The sequence below is a fragment of the Macaca nemestrina genome, chromosome 9, assembly GCF_043159975.1.
Source record: "Macaca nemestrina isolate mMacNem1 chromosome 9, mMacNem.hap1, whole genome shotgun sequence".
Taxonomy (NCBI): Eukaryota; Metazoa; Chordata; class Mammalia; order Primates; family Cercopithecidae; genus Macaca; species Macaca nemestrina.
The window spans coordinates 39,608,359-39,627,151 of record NC_092133.1 but is presented as its reverse complement, the minus strand read 5'-3'; the positions used below and the strand labels follow the sequence as shown (position 1 = coordinate 39,627,151).

Here is an 18,793-nt window from a genome sequence, read left to right as displayed (position 1 = left end):
TTTTCAGCTCCAGTACAATCTTAAATGGGACCACCATCATATACGTGGTCCATTGACCTAAATGTTGTTTTGTGGCTAATGACTGTACATCGCTTGTCTAGTTAGGGAGTTGATTTCAAAGCTTCCAGACAAATTAGGATTTCTGAAGGAAGATGCCATCATATGCACTGGAGTCAATTTATTCTTTTTTTTTTTTAAGTATTTTTTTTCTTTTTAGAGACAGAGTCTTGCTAAGTTGCCCAGGTTGGCCTCAGACTCCTGGCTCAAGTGATTCTCCTGCCTCAGCCTCCCAAGTCGCTGGGACTACTGGTGTGCACCACTGCATCTGGTTCTGGAGTTGGTTTATTCCTAAATACCTAGATGGCTTCTGCTCAAACTTCTATCTTGAAGCTTTAGTCACGTCAGATGTTCCAACATCTATATCTAAAATAAGCTTTCTCATTCACAATCGTAAGGGAAAACACAGATGAAAGGAAGACCCTAAAATTAACTACAGACTCAGCTGAGGAAGGGAGGCAGCCACCAGGCTAACCGTGTGGATTTAAATCCCAGCTCTGTCTCTCCATGACCTTAACTTGAACAGTTATGTATGATAGCTGCTCTGCACCTGGGATTCCCTATCTATAAAAGGGGTGTAACAGTCCTAACCTAAAGGATTGCTGTAAAAATTAGCAATAAAGTATCTAGTGTGATTAGCACATCGTCTGGAACATGGCGAGTGGATCACTTGAGGTCAGGAGTTCGAGATCAGCCTGGACAACATGGGGAAATGCGTCTCTACTAAAAATACAAAACTTAGCCAGGTGTAGTGGTGCACACCTGTAATCCCAGTTTTCTGGAAATGTCATTATTGGTAAGTGAGCCAACAGGGTAGTTGAAGGTTCTTTGTTGCTTCTTCATTATTTTTCTGGACTCCTTCTCACAATTCAAAATCCTTCCCCTTTTTTGATCACTCAGCCCTTGTTTACATTCTTCCCCTCCCCATCCCAAAAGAATAACCAGGCTCTTCACTGAGATACCCACATACTGGTAGAAGATATTGACATGTGGCAGGATACATGCAAAACTCCAGAATGAACAGAGCCCCTCCCCCCAGCCCCCTCATCAGTTTTACTTGGGAGAAAATCCATTATTAAGTAATCGTGTCAAGAGTAAAATGTACACAAATATTAAGATCAAGGCATGAGAACTCAATAGTCTAAGTTTGTGTGTGTTTGCTATTGTGAATACTTTGGAGGAGAAAAAACACCTTAAAAGCCCCACGTTAAGCTATAATAAAAGCTACTATGAACTGAGCACTTCCCTGAACAAGACACACTACTCTATTATCTTGTTTATTCCTAACCACAGCCCATTTATGGATGAGGGAGTGATGTAGAGAGAGGTTAAGTATCTTGTGTGAGGTTGCCCTGCTAAGAACAGATTTTAAACCCAGCTGTCTCACTCCAAAGTGTGTGCTCTTGTCTCCTCTGATGACGTTCTTGGAAGGTGTGTTATCATCTGAAAAAGGACCTCCTGAATGCTGCTTCAGCTTCGGGAATTACTCTCCAAAAGTACAATTATGACAGTGGGAACAATTTGGAGGCAATTCTGGCTTCACTGCTGCCTTCAGCTCGCTCTTTTTACATTGGAGCCAGGTCTATGTGGTGTGCATTCATTTCCTCATTCAGCAAATATGTATTCAGTTCCTGCTCTGCACCAGGCACTGTGCCAGGCATGAAGGATCCAGGGAGTGGTTAGACCAGGAGTGAGAAAGAGAAGCCATGCAACATCATTATCGCCATATTTCCCATTTAATCTTCAGCCTAACCTTATGAGCGAGTTCCTATCATTACACACATTTTGTAGATAAGGAAACTGAGGAACAAAGAAGGAGGTGTTAAGTCAAGGCTAATACCAGTAGGAATTGAACCTAGACAACATGACACTAAAACTCAAGGAATAACCATTCCTTCATCTCTCCAAATTAAATAATTAGCCCCTGATGATTTCTAGCCACAGCACCTTCTTTCCATGCAGTTTTTCAAACTGCAGTTTTTCAAACTCTTTCTGATGCACAATCAGCTAAGTGTGTGTGTGATTTTGTGGTCATTCTACGATAAGCATGCAGTTCTTGTTGCATTTGCCTATAGAGATTTTTAAAACTTTGCTTTAATTGCCTACAGTGCTATTATTAACAGAACAAAAACTGCTAGTAGGGTTTCTGTACTAGGTTCCAAGGGAGTAGTAGGACTTCAAAATAAACATTAACGGGGATGGAAAATGTTGAGTTGCCTTGCTTGTAGTTTTTGGCTTATTTATTTTCATTTTATGGGAACAGGACTGTCAACTCTAAATGCATCTGGCTCTAACAGAGGAAAGGAAAGGAAAAGCAGGAAGTCCATTTTTGGCAACAATCCGGGCAGAATGAGCCCAGGGGAGACAGCATCATTTAACAAAACATCTGGAAAAAGTAAAGTCACTTTCTTACAATATCTTTGCTTGATTCTGCATGCTGGATGATTTAGATATTTTACCGTCTAAGCACTTCCTTTGAATTTTTAAATTCTTTTTCCATGAACGTCAATATTGTCTTAGTATAAATTTTTGTAATTGCTAATTTACACTTTTAACGTACTAAAAACAGCATTTCAGGTTTGGCACAGTGGCTCGTGCCTGTAATCCCAGCACTTTTGGAGGCCAAGGCGGGTGGATCACTTGAGGTCAGGAGTTCGAGACCAGCCTGGACAACATGATGAAATGCCGTCTCTACTAAAAATACAAAAATTAGCCGGGTGTGTTAGTGCACACCTGTAATCCTAGCTACTAGGGAGGTTGAGGCAAGAGAATCGCTTGAGCCCAGAAGGCAGAGGTTGCAGTGAGCCAAGATCGTACCACTGTACCCCAGCCTGGGCGACAGAACAAGATTCTGTCTCAAAAAAAATTTAAAAATTAAAAATAAAAATAACATTTCACTGAAGATATTTGAGCAGTGTTTACCTCATGAGTTAAAATTAGAGGCACCTTGGAACATTCTAGTGGTTTCTTGGAACTGTTCTCTTCACCATTATAACTCCAGAATATATGGCTATTTTATTTCTAGTTACTTTTTATTATGAAAGTAATAAATTCTCATAGTTAAAAACTCAAACAATACTGAGTATTATTAAAATTCCTTTCAACTCAATGTCCTGGTACTATTCTCCAGAGGTAACCACTGTTAAGTTTATTATGTTTTGTTCAAGAAAAATAAGATCCTTTTTAAGGTAATCCAAATAGGATACAGGCCTACTTCAGAGATATTGCAGGTTTGGTTCCAGACCACTACAATTAAGTGAATATCACAATAAAGTGAGTCACATTAATTTTTTGGTTTCCTAGTACATACAAAAGTTATGTCTACACTATACCATAGTCTATTAAGTATGCAATAGCATTATGTCTAAAAAATGTACATACTTCAATAGAAAATACTTTATTGATACAAAATGCTAACAATCATCTGAGCGTTTAGCAAGTTGTAATCTTTTTGCTGGTGGAGGGTGTTGCCTTGATGTTGATGGCTGCTGATTCATCAGGGGGGTGATTGCTGAAGGCTGGGGTGTCTGGCAGTTTCTTACAAGAAGGCAACAGTGAAGTTTGCCACATCATCCGACTCTTCCTTTTACAAAAGATTTCTCTGTATCATGCAATGCTGTTTGATAGCATTTTACTCATGGTAGAACTTTCAAAATTGGAGTCAGACCTCAAACCCTGCTGCTGCTTTGTCAACTAAATGTATGAAATATTCTAAATCGTTTGTTGTCATGTCAACAATGTTCACAGGATCTCCACCAATAGTAGATTCCATCTCAAGAAACCACTTTCTTTGCTCATCCATTAAGAAGCAACTCCTTATCCATTCAAGTTTTATCATGACATTGTAGGAATTCAGTCACTTCTGCAGGCTACACTTCCAGTTCTCTTGCTGTTTCCACCGTATCTGCAGTTACTCCCTCACTGAGGTTTTAAACCCCTCCAAGTGATCCATGAAGTTTGGAATTAACTTCTCCCAAACTTCTGTTAATGTTGTTCTTTTGACCTCCTCCCATGAATCATGAATGCTCTGAAGGGCGTCTAGAATGGTGAATTCTTTCTAGGAGGTTTTCATTTTATTTTCACCAGATCCATCAGAGGAATCACAACTTATGGAATCTTTAGCCTTATGAAATTTATTTCTTAAATAAGACTTAAAAGTTCAAATTACTCCTTGTCCATGGGCTGCAGACTGGATACTGTGTTAGCAGACATGAAAAATCACGCTGTAAACAGATGTGCTGTCATCTAGGCTTTGTTGTTCCACTTACAGAACACAGGCAGAGTAGATTTAGCATGATTCTTAAGGGCCCTAGGATTTTCAGAATGGTCCATGAGCATTGGCTTCAACTTCAAGTCATCAGCTGCATTAGCCCCTAACAAGAGAGACAGCCTTTTCTTCGAAGCCAGGCCTTGACTTATCTTCTCTAGCTATGAAAGTCCTAGGTGGCATCTTCTTCTAATAGAAGCCTGTTTCATTTACATTAAAAATCTGTTGTTTGGCCAGGCGTGGTGGCTCACGCCTGTAATCCCAACACTTTGGGAGGCCGAGGCGGGCGGATCACAAGGTCAGGAGATTGAGACCATCCTGGTTAACACGGTGAAACCCCGTCTCTACTCAAAATACAAAAAAAATTAGCTGGGCATGGTGGTGGGCGCCTGTAGTCCCAGCTACTCAGGAGGCTGAGGCAGGAGAATGGCGTGAACCTGGGAGGTGGAGCTTGCAGTGAGCCGAGATCGCGCCACTGCACTCCAGCCTGGGCGACAGAGTGAGATGCCATCTCAAAAAAAAAAAAAAAAAGATCTGTTGTTTAATGTAGCCACCTTCATCAGTGATCTCAGCTGGATCTCACGAATAACTTGTTGGAGTTCTCCATCAGTACTTGCTGATTTTTTGTTATGGAGATGACTTCTTTCCTTAAACCTCATGAACCAACCTCTGCTAGCTTCCAACTTTTCTTCTGCAGCTTCCTCACTTCTCTCAACCTTCATAAAACAGAAGAGAGTTCAGGGCCTTACTCTCAATTAGGCTTTGGCTTAAAATACGTTGTGGCTGGTTTAGTCTTCTATCCAGACCACTAAAACTTTCTCCATATCACTAATAAGGCTGTTTGGCTTCCTTATCTTTTGTGTGTTCACTGGAGTAGCACTTTTAGTTTCTTTCAAGAACTTTTCCTTTTCATTCATAACTTAGCTAACTGTTTATCACAAGATGCCTAATTTTTGACCTGTCTTGGCCTTTGACATGCCTTCCTCACTAAGCTTAATTATTTCTAGCTTTCTATTTCTTTCTTTTTTTTGAGGTGGAGTCTTGCTCTGTTGCCCAGGCTGGAATGCAGTGGCGCAGTCTCAGCTCACTGCAGCCTCCACCTCCAGGGTTCAAGTGATTCTCCTGTCTCAGCCTCCCGAGTAGCTGGGATTACAGGTGCGTCTGCCTGGCTAATTTTTGTATTTTTAGTAGAGACAGGGTTTCACCATGTTAGCCAGGCTGGTCTCGAACTCTTGACCTCTGGTGATCCACCCGCCTCAGCCTCCCTAAGTGCTGGGATTATAGGCATGAGCCACCGTGGCCAGCCTAGCTTTTGATTTCAAGTGAGAAACGTGTGATTCTCCCTTTCACTTGAACATTTAGAGGCCATTGAAGGGTTATTAATTGGCCTTATGTCAGTATTGTTGTGTCTCAGGGAATAGCGAGGCACGAGGAGAGGGAGAGAGATGGGTGAAGGACTGGTGGGTAGAGCAGTCAGAGCATGCACATTCGTCAATTAAGTTTACCATCTAATGGGTATGGTTCATGGCACCCCAAAACAATTACAATAAAACATCAAAGATCCCTCATCACAGATCACCATAACAGATATATAATAATGTTAAAAAGTTTGAAATTTTGCAAGAATTACTAAAATGTGACACAGAGACACAAAGTGAGTGCATGCTGTTGGAAAAATTGCACCAATAAACTTGCTGGAGGCAGGGCTGCCCCAAACTTTAAATGTGTTTAAAAAAAAAAAAAAAAAGGTGCAGTATCTGCAAAGTGCAATAAAACAAAGCACAATAAAACAAGGTATGCCTGTATAGCCAAACATACGTGTATAACATTTATACTTGCTGTAACTTTTCACATAATTTTCTGTATATATAGCTTCGTTATTCTCTTTAATGCCTGTGTGGTGGTCCACTGCACGGATATACTGTCATTTATTTAATCACTTCTTCACTGATACATTTGAGTTGCTTCTTGGTTTGATTGGATTTTGTTATTTCCTATGAAAAACAATGCTGGCATGAATATCTTTAGACATATATTGTTTATTTGTGCAAATATACCACAACTCAGATGAAGTACTGAGGCAAAGGACTTCCAGGCTTTTTAATTTAAACTGATGTTGCTACATTCATTTTGTTTTGTTTCTTGTGGGGTTTTTTTTGTTTGGTTTTATTTTATTTTTTACTTTTTGTAGAGATGGGCTCTCACCATGTTGCCCAGGCTGGTCTTGAACTTCTGGGCTCAAGCGATCCTCCCACCCTGACCTCCCAAAGTGCTGGGATTATAGGAATGAGCCAGCACACTCAGCCACCACACTCATTTTAAAACTAAGTAGCCACCATGTTTTTTCAAAGTGGCAAGCTAACTCACAAGTAAAATCCAAGAGGTATTCTGATGTGGTTTATATGCTATGACTGTTTAGTGGGATGTTGTTCAAGGTTTCTCTTACTAAAATATTTAAAGTTTTCTACACTAATCTGTGGCTAATTTCTTGGGGGGTTTAGGTTCCTGTGAAGGCATTCGACAGACCTGGGAGGAATCTTCTTCCCCTCTCAACCCAACCACGTCCCTCAGTGCTATCATTAGAACTCCTAAATGTTATCATATCTCGTCGCTGAATGAAAATGCCGCCAAACGTCTGTGTCGCAGGTATTCTCAGAAACTGATCCAGCATACCGCCTGTCAGCTGCTGAGAACTTACCCTGCTGCCACTCGCATCGACTCCTCCAACCCGAACCCCATCATGTTCTGGCTCCATGGGATACAGCTCGTGGCACTCAACTACCAGACCGATGGTAAGGGGCCTGCACGCTCACCTCTCTCCTTTGCATCTTACATTTCAGTAAATGCAGTTTGACAACATTTTTTCAAATGAGCAAGATTCCAGACTGGGGCACACCGTATGTGAGAGTAAAAATATGATGGAAAACAGAAGTGAATTTGATACTGAATTGTGCCTCTCATGTTTCAGATTAAGGTGATAGAAAAGAACCTTGAAGAACCTTGAAGGGGCCTGTAAGGTCTCCTGGTCCTGCCCCTTTTTTAATGCAGTTTTTCAAACACCAAGCTGCTCTTGACAGAGCCGTGCCTGGTTTATGTTTAAAGCTCTTTTTGGAGCAGGGATTTCCTAACACCGCCTAGTTAACCTGTCTCACTACGCAGTTGTTCTTGCAGTCAAAAAGTAATGTCGCTCCAGCCACTTTGCAAATTAAAACCATTTTAGCTTCTTATCCTTTTGGAATTGAGATGGAGAATAATGGTCAGTGCCCCAGGAGTAGCTAACAAAAGGAAAACAAGTATGTGAAGTACATGAACAGAGTAAGTAGTGATCATATTTCTCCATAGTCAATGAGACTCTGATATGAGGCCTAACACTCCAGAGTAGAAGCTGCCGTTGATTGCACGCTCACTGTGCATTAGGCAGTACACTGAATTCTTGACCCCCTATTATCTGATTTAGTCTTCACAACAGCTCTGAAGTTGTGTACCTTTATGATCGCCATTTCTCAGATGAGCAAACCAAGGCACAAATTGGTTAATTTGTTGAAGGTAGGATGACTTGTACTAAAAAATTCAAGGAGTCTGGAAGTTTAAAAGAGAAAGAATTTTGTTTCCACTTGGTTATGGGGGAGGAAAGGAGCTACAGAAGGTGAGGAAAGAGTAGAAAAATGTTTCCTTAAAACTCATTCATAAACCACAGTTTTTCCTTTGAACAGTCAAGCAGCAGGCAGCTGTTATCATTCATGTCCCGTGAACTGAATCCAGTCTCATCTAACCATGCTGAACCACAAACCACAGTATGGCCTTGTCTCCAGCTGAGGTCAAACCACAGCTTTAGCTCTGGGACCAGCTAGCTACCTGGCACTGGTGCCAACAACACCCATTGGTGGATGACCCCAAAGACATATGATTAGAGATATTGGTCACGTTTCTGCCCTTGTTATATGTGCTTCTTTCAGTTAAAATTAAATAAGATGATGCCAGTGAAGTACCATATTTAGCATAGTGCCTGGCACATAGAGAGCATTCTACAAAGGTTAACTATCATTGAGTGTGTTTGATAAGTTATGAAAACAGTATGATTTGGGCTCGCAAATGGAAATAATCGTGAAATACTTCCAAAGTTGTAAAAATTTTATTTTCTATTTCTGTTCATTCTTTTCTGAGTGGCTTGTGGGTTCGCATCTCTAGCCCTGTCTGTAGTCCTGTGTCCACCTGGTGCCATTGGTTGTTATACCGGCATATTTTAAGTGAACTGAAGTCACTATCAAAAGATTTTCTCAAGGAAATGGAAGTGCATTTGGTTTTGGATGTGCCCTTTCTCCAGAAGTGCCAGGACTGGTGTAGACACACTGGCTCCACTGATGGCAAAAGGGAGCCACAGGTGAAGGGGACACAGGGAGCTGCCACTCCGTGGGTTACCCTGCTGTCCAGAAGTACAGACTAACGCTGCCTGTCCTCCACTCACCCTTAAAGGCTTTGCCTCTATTCCAAATCAAGTTGGGATTGAGAGTACATCTTTAAGCCATCCCAATCAAATGACTGTGCTGGGTGGTTCCTCCTCAAATTTCTCTGCATAATCTTCCAAACCGGGAAAAGGTGCTATCACATAACCTCTCTCCATTCAATGTGCTGATTAAACATCTCCCCATGTTGGACAAAGTACAAGCAACATGGAGTATCAGTGTGTTCATCTGTAAAAATGGTCTTCATTTCTGCAAACTGGGGGTAGAGCCTGATTTCATATTAATACTTTGCACACAGTAGTTGCTCAGTAAATGCTTGCTACTCTCAGTTGAGGCAGATTATCTCCATCAGCCCCACTGCAATATGAACATGTGGTTCTTGATTTTTGGTCAAGATCTTTTCCAAGTATTTACTTCTCTGAATTGCAAATTCAAACAGATAGATAAGGCCAGGTGCAGTGGCTCACACCTGTAATCCCAGCACTTTGGGAGGCTGAGGTGGGTGGATCACTTCCAGCCAGGAGTTCGAGGCCAGCCTAGCCAGTGTGGTGAAACCCCACCTCTACTAAAAATATTTAAAAAAAAAAATAGTGGGGCTTGGTGGTGTACACCTGTAGTCTCAGCTACTTGGAAGGCTGAGCGGGAAGCAGAGGTTGCAGTGTATCAATATTGCGCCACTGCATTCCAGCCTGGGTGACAGAGCGAGACTCTGTCTCAAAAAATACATAGATGGGGTCGGGCATGACGGCTCATGCCTGTAATCCCAGCACTTTGGGAGGCCAAGGCAGGTGAATCACCTGAGGTCAGGAGATTGAGACCAGCCTGGCCAACATGATGAAACCCCATCTGTACTAAAAGACAAAAACTAGCCAGGCATGGTAGCACATGCCTGTAGTCCCAGCTACTCAGGAGGCTAAGGCAAAAGAATCGCTTGAACCCAGGAGGCAAAGATTGCAGTCAGCCGAGATCGCACCACTGCACTCCAGCCTGGGCGACAAAGCGAGACACTATCTCAAAAAAAAAAAAGAAAAAGAAATATAGATAGATAGATAGATCCAATAGATTGATAAGAGTCAACAACTGAAGCATCATTTTTCAATTGTTGAAAAGAATTTCCAGGCTAGGAAGTGCTTGATTTTCCATGAAGCATCCCAACCAAATAGCAGAGAAACCCTCCCAGGGCCAACCTCCCAAGAGGTTTCATGGATCTTCTGCTCTGCGACTTCCTGGATTTCAGAGGATTCTAATGTTCCAAGTGGGTGTCCGTGGACTTAGGGCCATCCCTTCCCAAGCTTTCTGCTGGTTCCATCAACTCCAAGGAGGTCTGAAGTGATCTGGAACTAGGAGTTTCCCAGATCAATACTCAATAAAACCAACTCTTGAGTTTAGAAACTGACCTGAGGCTGGTATGCAAACCCCTGGTTATTGCTGGCAACAGACCCTCTAAGTTCTTTGCATCTGAGGCAGAACAGTACCTTACCATGTGTAAACATGCAACCCTAGTCAAAAGAAAAACCTCTTTTTTTAAAGAATTTATTAAGCTTTTTTGAATGACAGACTTTTCCAGTCCTCATATATAAGGATAAACATTATGTGAATGGTGTCTACATAATGCAGAGTATTTTAATGAGTAGAAGACCATCAAGGCAATGGTATGCTTGATCTATCACTATGTGCATTGTTTCAGAGGTGTAGCAGGGTTACACTGATTTGTGCATACTCTTTCACTTGGTTGGAATGATGATTTTTAAACTATAGCCCCAGATGAAGTTCTGGGGCCATGTCCAGGGGACAGTAAGAGGGCTAGATTTGAGGTCCCACCTTTATTTCAAACTGTGTGGCTCTACGTGGATCTCTTTTACATGTTAGGTCACCAAGTTAGATTTCAGTTAAGAAACTGAGCATTAGGGGAAAGAGCTGATGCATGCCGGGCTTAATACTTAGGGAATGAGTTGATAGGTGCAGGAAACCACCATGGCACATGTTTACCTATGTAACAAACCTGCACATCCTGCATATGTACCCCTGAAGTTAAAACAGCAAAATAAAATAATTTTTTAAAAGCTTCAAAGTTTTAATAATAGCTTTAGAGTTTTGGCTTTACAGCTTTAAAGTTTTGGAAAACTATTAGGATAGACACGGTGCTACTGAAATCACTTGAGATTGATGTCATGATCACAGAAAAATATAGTTACTGTTTATTGAGCACCTTGTATATGCCAAATCTCATTTACTGTATCCACACCCCTATAAGATGTACATTATATGGCTCAGTAGTTAAGAATGGGAACAATGGGTTAGGCCATCTGGGCTCGATTTATAATGTCCACCACTTACTAGTTATGTTCCTTGGGTGTTTTCGCTTTTTGTGCTTCAGTTTCCTCATCCATAAAAATGGAGATACTAAAAGGATCTGCTTCATAGATTATTGGGAGATACCTGATACATATAACGTGCTTAGAATGGTGTCTGGTCCTTAGTAAGAGTGCAGAGTGTGAGCTGCCATTGCTGTTGTTAGTACTATGTATCCATTTCACCTTTACCCACCCCATATGAGCTAGTTGGCTTCACCCTCTTTGCTACCCTCACCATGTCTGTGTTCCTCTGTCACGAAGTAGCCTAAGAAGAGAATTTTCTCCCAGTGCAGGTGAGGCAGCATGGCCACAATGAACCAGTCACATCAGGACTGGCAGGGGCCTGAGAGATGAGGTCCTCTGCACTCATTTTACAGATAAGGAGCTTTCATATGTCTAAGACACCTTACACCAGGAATTCCTGAACACAATACTGGCCAACCCCACAGACATGGAAACATTTTACAGACGAGACAAGTAGAGGCCAACTTTTCATTGCCCCAAGGTGCTTACTGAACTTTGCCTTGATGTGGTCCATGTACAAAGTTCATTCTTGCACGTGGAAGGAATCTATCAGAGGGAATATTCATCAGGTGTGTCTCATCAACTTTTTGCTCATTTGGGTAACTTTTATACAGACTTGTGCCATCAGGTGAGCATTTGAGTAAGAGCCTAGAAACAGTGCAGGAATCCAATTGTTCATCAAAGTACTGTGCCAAATAAAATTTGGCAACACAAAACTCAAAGCTTCTGTGAAGGTTCCTGACGTTTATGACTGAGGGGATTGTGGACATGATGTGAATCAGATGTGATTTTTTTTTCCATGTTTACAATTTTTTAAAAAGAAGTAGATGTATTGTAATTTATGGGATGAAATTAAGATTTCAAGGAAAAGCATGTTTTTCTGTCTGTTCTCCTATTCTTTCTTGTATAACTAAGATTCTTATCTTACATTTGAAATAGCAAGAATTGTCCATACAATTGTCTGCATGGTTTAGAGATAAGCCATTATTCCTTTCTAAAATTTAGTATCAAATAAGGTACAGTTGCCCCTCCATATCCTTGGGTTCCACATCTGTGGATTCAACCAGCTGTGGATTGAAAATATTCATTAGAAAAATGAATGGTCGCATCTGCACTGAACATATACAGCCTTGTTTCGTTGTTTTTTTTTCCCCTAAACAATACAGTATGGCAACCATTTACGAAGCATTTACATTGGATTAGGTATTATAAGTAATCAAGAGATGATTTTAAGTATACAGAAGAGGGAGCATACATTCAGGGCAACTTGAATCTATGCTCCCAGGGGAAAAAAAAGAAAAAGTGTACAGAAGGATGGTATAGGTTATAATGCAAATTCTACACCATCTATATCACAGACCTGAGCATCTGTGGACCTTGGTACCTTCTCGTCCTGCAACCAATCCCCCATGGCCAACTGTATTTCACAAGATTTTTCAGACAGATGTAGCAAATATTTGCAAAGGCGCTTTTAAGTGGTGGAACCTAGTTTGGAGTGGCAACACAGGGCAATCCATAGACTGTAAGCCCCAGAGAGACAGGAATTTTTCTCTTATTACCTGCTGTATCTGATGCCTCACACAACTTGGCATATACTAGGCATTTATCAATCTGTGGGACTAATGGGTGATTATCTCTTTTTCATGCTGGAGCTTAGGGAAAATTGATGCAAAGTTCTTTTGAACTTTAAATTTATTAGATGATACTTAAGTGACAAAGTAACATGCTATATTGGCTTTTTGTTGTTGTTGTTTACAGATCTCCCTTTACATTTAAATGCTGCAATGTTTGAGGCAAATGGTGGTTGTGGTTATGTTTTGAAACCTCCAGTTCTGTGGGACAAGAACTGCCCGATGTATCAGAAGTTTTCTCCACTGGAAAGAGATTTGGACAGCATGGATCCTGTAGTCTATTCTTTAACTGTAAGTACAGCCCCTAGAGAAAGAACTTAAGGTTGGCTTTAAGCCTTTCTGAAAATGAACTGGTTTTGAATTCAAGGCATTGGAAAGCTGTCATGTCACAATTTTGGTCATATAGATTTAGTTCCCAGAATAATGTATTTATCTCCCAGGAAGCAGTAGCTATGGCTAGGCAAGCTGTTGCCAGACACTGTGTTTGCCAGAGCCCAGGAGCAGGACTTATGAGGTCCCTGCTTCACCTGATGTACTGATGATGGTAACTCTGTCTTCCAGGGCCCACAGAATCATAACTATGAGTATAGCCTATGAAAGTTGCGCTTTTTGTTAGATCAGCTCATGTTAAGCTCCAAAGCTCTAAGATCAGACAAACTTGTGTCAATATATAAATACAATTAAGTATATTTCCTCGTTATAATTTAACCTTTATCATTCATGGGCCTTTCCTTATTCCTTTTCACCTAATTAACTTACTGTCAAAACTCCATAGGCTCTTCTTAAAAACAGAGACCTGGCCAGGCAACAATTTGGGAGGCCCAGGTGGGTAGATCGCTTTGAGCTCAAGAGTTTGAGACCAGCCGGGGCAACATGGTGAAACCCTGTTTCTACAAAAAATAACAAAAAAAATTAGCCAGGCATGGTGGCTCATGCCTGTAGTCCCAGCTATTAGGGAGTCTGAGGCTGGAGAATCACTTGAGTCCAGAAAGCAGAGGTTGCAATGAGCCAAGATTACACCACTGCACTCCAGCCTGGGTGACAGAGTGAGACACTGTTTCAACAAAACAAAACAACAACAGAGACCTGGTCATCTCTTTCCACCTTTAGATCTTGTCTCTCTCCCTCCACAGGAAGAATGCCAGGCAGCCCTCCAAGTACGATACCCCCAAACCCCTGGGATAACCCCATTCACAGACTTTCCTACCACCTAAACTGCTTTTTCTCTTTCCCTAAGAGAGCAGGACAGTAGCCCCTTTCCTATTTGTTTTTGTTTTTTTTAGCTAGGGGCGAGGGTAGTTTTATCTGTTTACAGAAAGCTGTGAATTAATTCCTAACATGTCTGCAACTTGCTCCAAAATGAAACTGATCAAGAAAATGGTTTTGAAGTTATGAAACATATTCCTATGACATTTTGAACAGAATATTAGTAACAAATTTATTATTATATTGAGTAAAGTCGTCTTTTGTGAGAAATTTAACTTCATCTTGTTTGGTTTTTTAAGATAGTTGAACATTTTGATAGTTGAAAGGTTACAGTTAAGTGAATGATGTTGACAAAATAGGCTTTTCACATGACTCCAGTCATGTGATTACCCAGTTACAATCACTTACTTTTTTTTTTTTTTTTTTGAGATGGAGTCTTGCTCTGTCACCAGGCTGGAGTGCAGTGGAGTGATCTCAGCTCACTGCAACCTCTGCTTCCTGGGTTCAAGCGATTCCCCTGCCTCAGCCTCCCTAATAGCTGGGACTACAGGCGCGCACCACCATGCCCAGCTAATATTTTGTATTTTAGTAGAGATGGGGTTTTACCAAGTTGGCCAGGATGGTCTCGATCTCCTGACCTCGTGATCTGCTCACCTCAGCCTCCCAAAGTGCTGGGATTACAGGCGTGAGCCACTGCTCCCGGCCCTACAATCACTTACTTTTTAAATAGTTTTATTCATCATTCACTTTGTCCATTCCAGTGTTCTTGGGATTCCTTTGCAGAGGGAAGCGGTGAGGTATAGAGGTTGTCTTTCGTTTTTATCCTCAGGGACTTTGATCCCTTTTGTCTCCCTCACTCTAGATTGTCTCTGGTCAGAATGTGTGCCCCAGTAACAGCACGGGAAGCCCGTGCATTGAAGTCGACGTCCTGGGCATGCCTCTGGACAGCTGCCATTTCCGCACAAAGCCCATCCATCGAAACACCCTGAACCCCATGTGGAACGAGCAGTTTCTGTTCCGCGTTCACTTCGAAGATCTTGTATTTCTTCGTTTTGCAGTTGTGGAAAACAACAGTTCAGCGGTAACTGCTCAGAGAATCATTCCACTGAAAGCTTTAAAACGAGGTAGAATAAAATTGTCCAAATGTTAATCATTGTTGTAGCTTGACGATGGATGCCAGAATTTCCTTATACTCTTCTCTCTTCTTTTGTGTTTGACATTTTCCTATAAAGAAGTTGAAATAAGAAGCAAAAGGAAATACAGATTGGAGCACTTTTGAAGCACGTCTCAAAAGAAATTTTTCTTTTACATTTTTTAAGAATCTGCGGTATTAACAATATCCCTTGTAAAGTGCAGCCTCACCCACGCCTGCTGATGTTGGGAGCAGTGGTTGTTGCACTCACATTTCCACAGTTTTCTTCCTAAATACTACCCACAGCGCTGCTGGCAGTTTGAAAGCAGGGATTGAAATAAGGAGAGGAAACAGAGATGTCGGAGGGGTTGGGTGTGGTGGTGGCCTAAGTGACCGCATGGTTGGAGTCGGTGCCTGGCAGAAGTCCAGTTTTGGAAGCTGGGACTGGTTTTCAGGTGCAGGAAGAGGGTAATGAAGAATTCTGGGCAAAGGCTAGAGCTGTTGGCTTGTGGATTGGCTTTGCTGTGGCACTGATAAATTTCAGCCTGTGCATCATTTTTTTGTTTTGTTTTGTTTTATTTTGTTTTGTTTTTGAGATGGAGTCTGGCTCTGTCGCCCAGGCTGGAGTGCAGTGGCGCGATTGACAGTTTCCCTTTCTAACATGCTCCCAGGTGCGCTGGCTCTGATGGTCTCCTTTGAGCACCAATGTTCTAAGTACGCACTTCCTCTCCCAGCCACACTCAAGCTGCCATCCTCGGAGCTCACAAACACATTACAGTTTCCTACTTTGTGTTCTTTTCCTGTTTCTCTTCTCTGTGCAAGTAGCCTGTGGTCATTTAATTAGTCAATACCACAGACTAGGTGGCTTGAACCACAGGAATGTATTTCCTCACAGTCTTAAGGCTGGAAGTCTAGATCAGGGTGCTGGCAGGATTGGTTTCTTCTGGGGTGTCTCCCCTTGGCTTGCAGATGGTCACCTGCTCACTGTGTGCTCACACAGTCAGCCCTCTGTGTTGTCTGTGTCCTAATCCCCTCTTCTCATAAGGACACCAGTCTCACTGGATTAAGGCCCACCTGAAGGACCCCATTTTAACTTGATTACCTCCTTAAAGGCCTTCTCTTCAAATATAGCCACATTCAGAGGTACTGAGGGTTAGGACTTCTACACAGGAATGGGGAGTATGGGGTCAGGGGGACACCCATAACTGTTATTACAGAAATGTGAGAAAGTACATAGAAACAAAAACAATTATTTTTAATTATCCATTTTTCCATCTCTCCGACACAGTCACTTTTGGTGTATAAGTCTTGCAGGCTTTGTTTCTCCTCCCATGTATATAACATATGAGCATACAGATATATTTTTAACAAATAGGCTTTCTACTAATCTTCATGTTTTGTAACTTACTGGTTTTCACTTACTAATGTATATAGTGAGCACAACCGTTCATGTTAATAACTATACATGTACATTACCACTTTTACCAGTTGTGTATTATTCCATTTTATACTTACAGTCATACCATAATTTATAACCAATCTCCCATGGTGGGAATATTCTGTTATCACTAAAGCTGCTCTAAGGTAGAACATTCGAACAGGGACTGTTAGTGATCAGGTTTTCCTACTAGATCAGGTTTTGTCTGAGTTTAAGGTTTTCCGTTTGAGTCTAAGTTGGAAACAGTACTTGAACAAATTAATTGCCATTGGGTAGCTCAGGGGGCAGCACTCTCCTGGCGAAAAGGCGCCTGTTGGTTGCAAGCCTGTTGCTATCCCTGCCCATTTTAAGGTCTTCTTTCTACCTGTCATTTACTGACCTCCAGGAGCATCTTCTTTTCAGTAGCGCATGGTTAACAAGCTTTTGCCAATTCTGTATTACTCCAGGCTATCGACATCTTCAGCTGCGAAACCTTCACAATGAAGTCTTGGAGATCTCTAGTTTATTCATTAACAGCAGAAGGATGGAAGAAAATTCCTCTGGCAGTCCCATGTCAGCCTCTTCGGTAATGAAGTTCTGTTTCACTCAGCATATTTATGGGGATTGCTACACTGAAGGTGGGCTTTTTGTGGCTCAGCAAAGTGGTTGGTGTGAGTTATGAATTAGGTAGCTATGGAAATTAATAACAGTAATGGCTGACACTTGGCACTTAGCAAGCGCTTTATATATATACTAACTCAGTCCTCTCAATAACGTCAGGCAGTAGCTATTAGTATCATCTCCATTTTACAGATGAGGAAGGTAGAGCTCAGTACATCCGAGGGCACACAGCTAGCAAGCAGCAGTCCAGGATTTACACCCAAGTTCTAGTACCAAAGCCCATGTATTATAGTGTCTATCAGAGAAGTGAGCCAAATACAATAAAGTGGGGAGGAGGTTTATTAAGCAAAGCCTAGTAGGAAGCATTTCCAATACTTCCAGAAACTTTAGGTTAAACCAGGAAAATCTTTTGCTCCTTCAGCAGTCCAGGGGCAAATGTCACAGGCAGAGCAAGGCTGGAGAGAGCAATAGGCTCCGCTGGCGACGCATAACTTGCACCTCAGTGCTTGGGGGATGCAGAATCTGCACCCTTGAGAATGGAAGAAGGACACTGTAGAAAGTGCCACAGTTGCAGAATCTGCTTTTTTTTTTTCCAGAGACAGTGTGTCTCTGTCGCCCAGTGTCACTCTGTCACCCAGGTTGGAGTGCAGTGGTGCCATCCTAGCTCACTGCAGCCTCGACCTTCCTGGCTCAATCTATTCTCCCACCTCAGCCTCCTGAGTAGATGGGACTACAGGCGTGTGCCACTATGCCCAGCTAATTTCTTCTTCTGTAGAGATGGGGTCTCACTATATTGCCCAGGTTGGTTTTAAACTCCTGGACTCAAGTGATCCTCCCGCCTTGGCCTCCCAAAATGCTGGGATTACAGGCATGAGCTACCGCACCTGACCAGAATCTGCATTTTAACAAGTGCCCCACGGAAACTCAGTGCCCACTAAAGTTTGAAGACACTTAGACCAGGGCCCCCTCACTAATGCAGGAGGATGGTTTAGTTAGGTAAGAAACTGGGCTGAGTGCAGCGGCTCATGCCTCTAATCCCAACACTTTGGGAGGCCAAGGCAGAAGGATAGCTTGAGTCCAGGAGTTCAAGATCAGCTTGGGAAAGACCCCATCTCTATTAAAAAAAAAAAAAAAAAAAAGTGTTTCAATTGGGCATAGTGTCAAGCACCTGTAGTCCCAGCTACCTGGGAGGCTGAGGCAGGAGGACTGCTTGAGCCCAGGAGTTTGAGGCTACAGTGAGCTATGACCATACCACTGCACTCCAGCATGGACAACAGAATGAGATCCTGTCTCTAAAAAGGTATATTTAAAACAACTACTTTAATTAACTGGCTAATTCCATTATGCTGCTGCTTTAAATTAAACATACATTTTAAAAGTGTGTCCATTGGTTACCCCCATTACATGTTTAACAACGTGATTACTTTTGTGTCAATCTCAGACTCAACATAGTCCTAACAATCTTTGGAAAGGCACCTTCTGTGCTCACAATGGCACTGGCCATGACAGCTTCCACTGCTACTTTCTGCTTTCTTCTCTGCCCTTCTTTTGCCCTCACCACTATCAGTTTTGACTCCCGCTGTCCCTGCCCTTGTTTGCTTAGGTGTTCCTCCTGTTTCCC

General features: G+C 42.0%; 1 protein-coding gene across 7 annotated transcripts in view; it reads left to right on the top strand.

Moving 5' to 3' along the window:
• The window catches only part of LOC105480004 (phospholipase C epsilon 1), a 348,142-nt gene that overhangs the window by 306,896 nt on the left and 22,453 nt on the right, over nucleotides 1-18,793 (top strand). For all 7 annotated transcript variants that reach the window (XM_071069465.1, XM_071069466.1, XM_071069464.1 and 4 more), the window contains 5 exons: nucleotides 2,321-2,452; nucleotides 6,826-7,116; nucleotides 12,924-13,087; nucleotides 14,865-15,126; nucleotides 17,019-17,137. In XM_071069465.1, coding sequence (XP_070925566.1) covers nucleotides 2,321-2,452; nucleotides 6,826-7,116; nucleotides 12,924-13,087; nucleotides 14,865-15,126; nucleotides 17,019-17,137 — 968 coding nt within the window. The remainder of the gene's footprint in view (nucleotides 1-2,320; nucleotides 2,453-6,825; nucleotides 7,117-12,923; nucleotides 13,088-14,864; nucleotides 15,127-17,018; nucleotides 17,138-18,793) is intronic.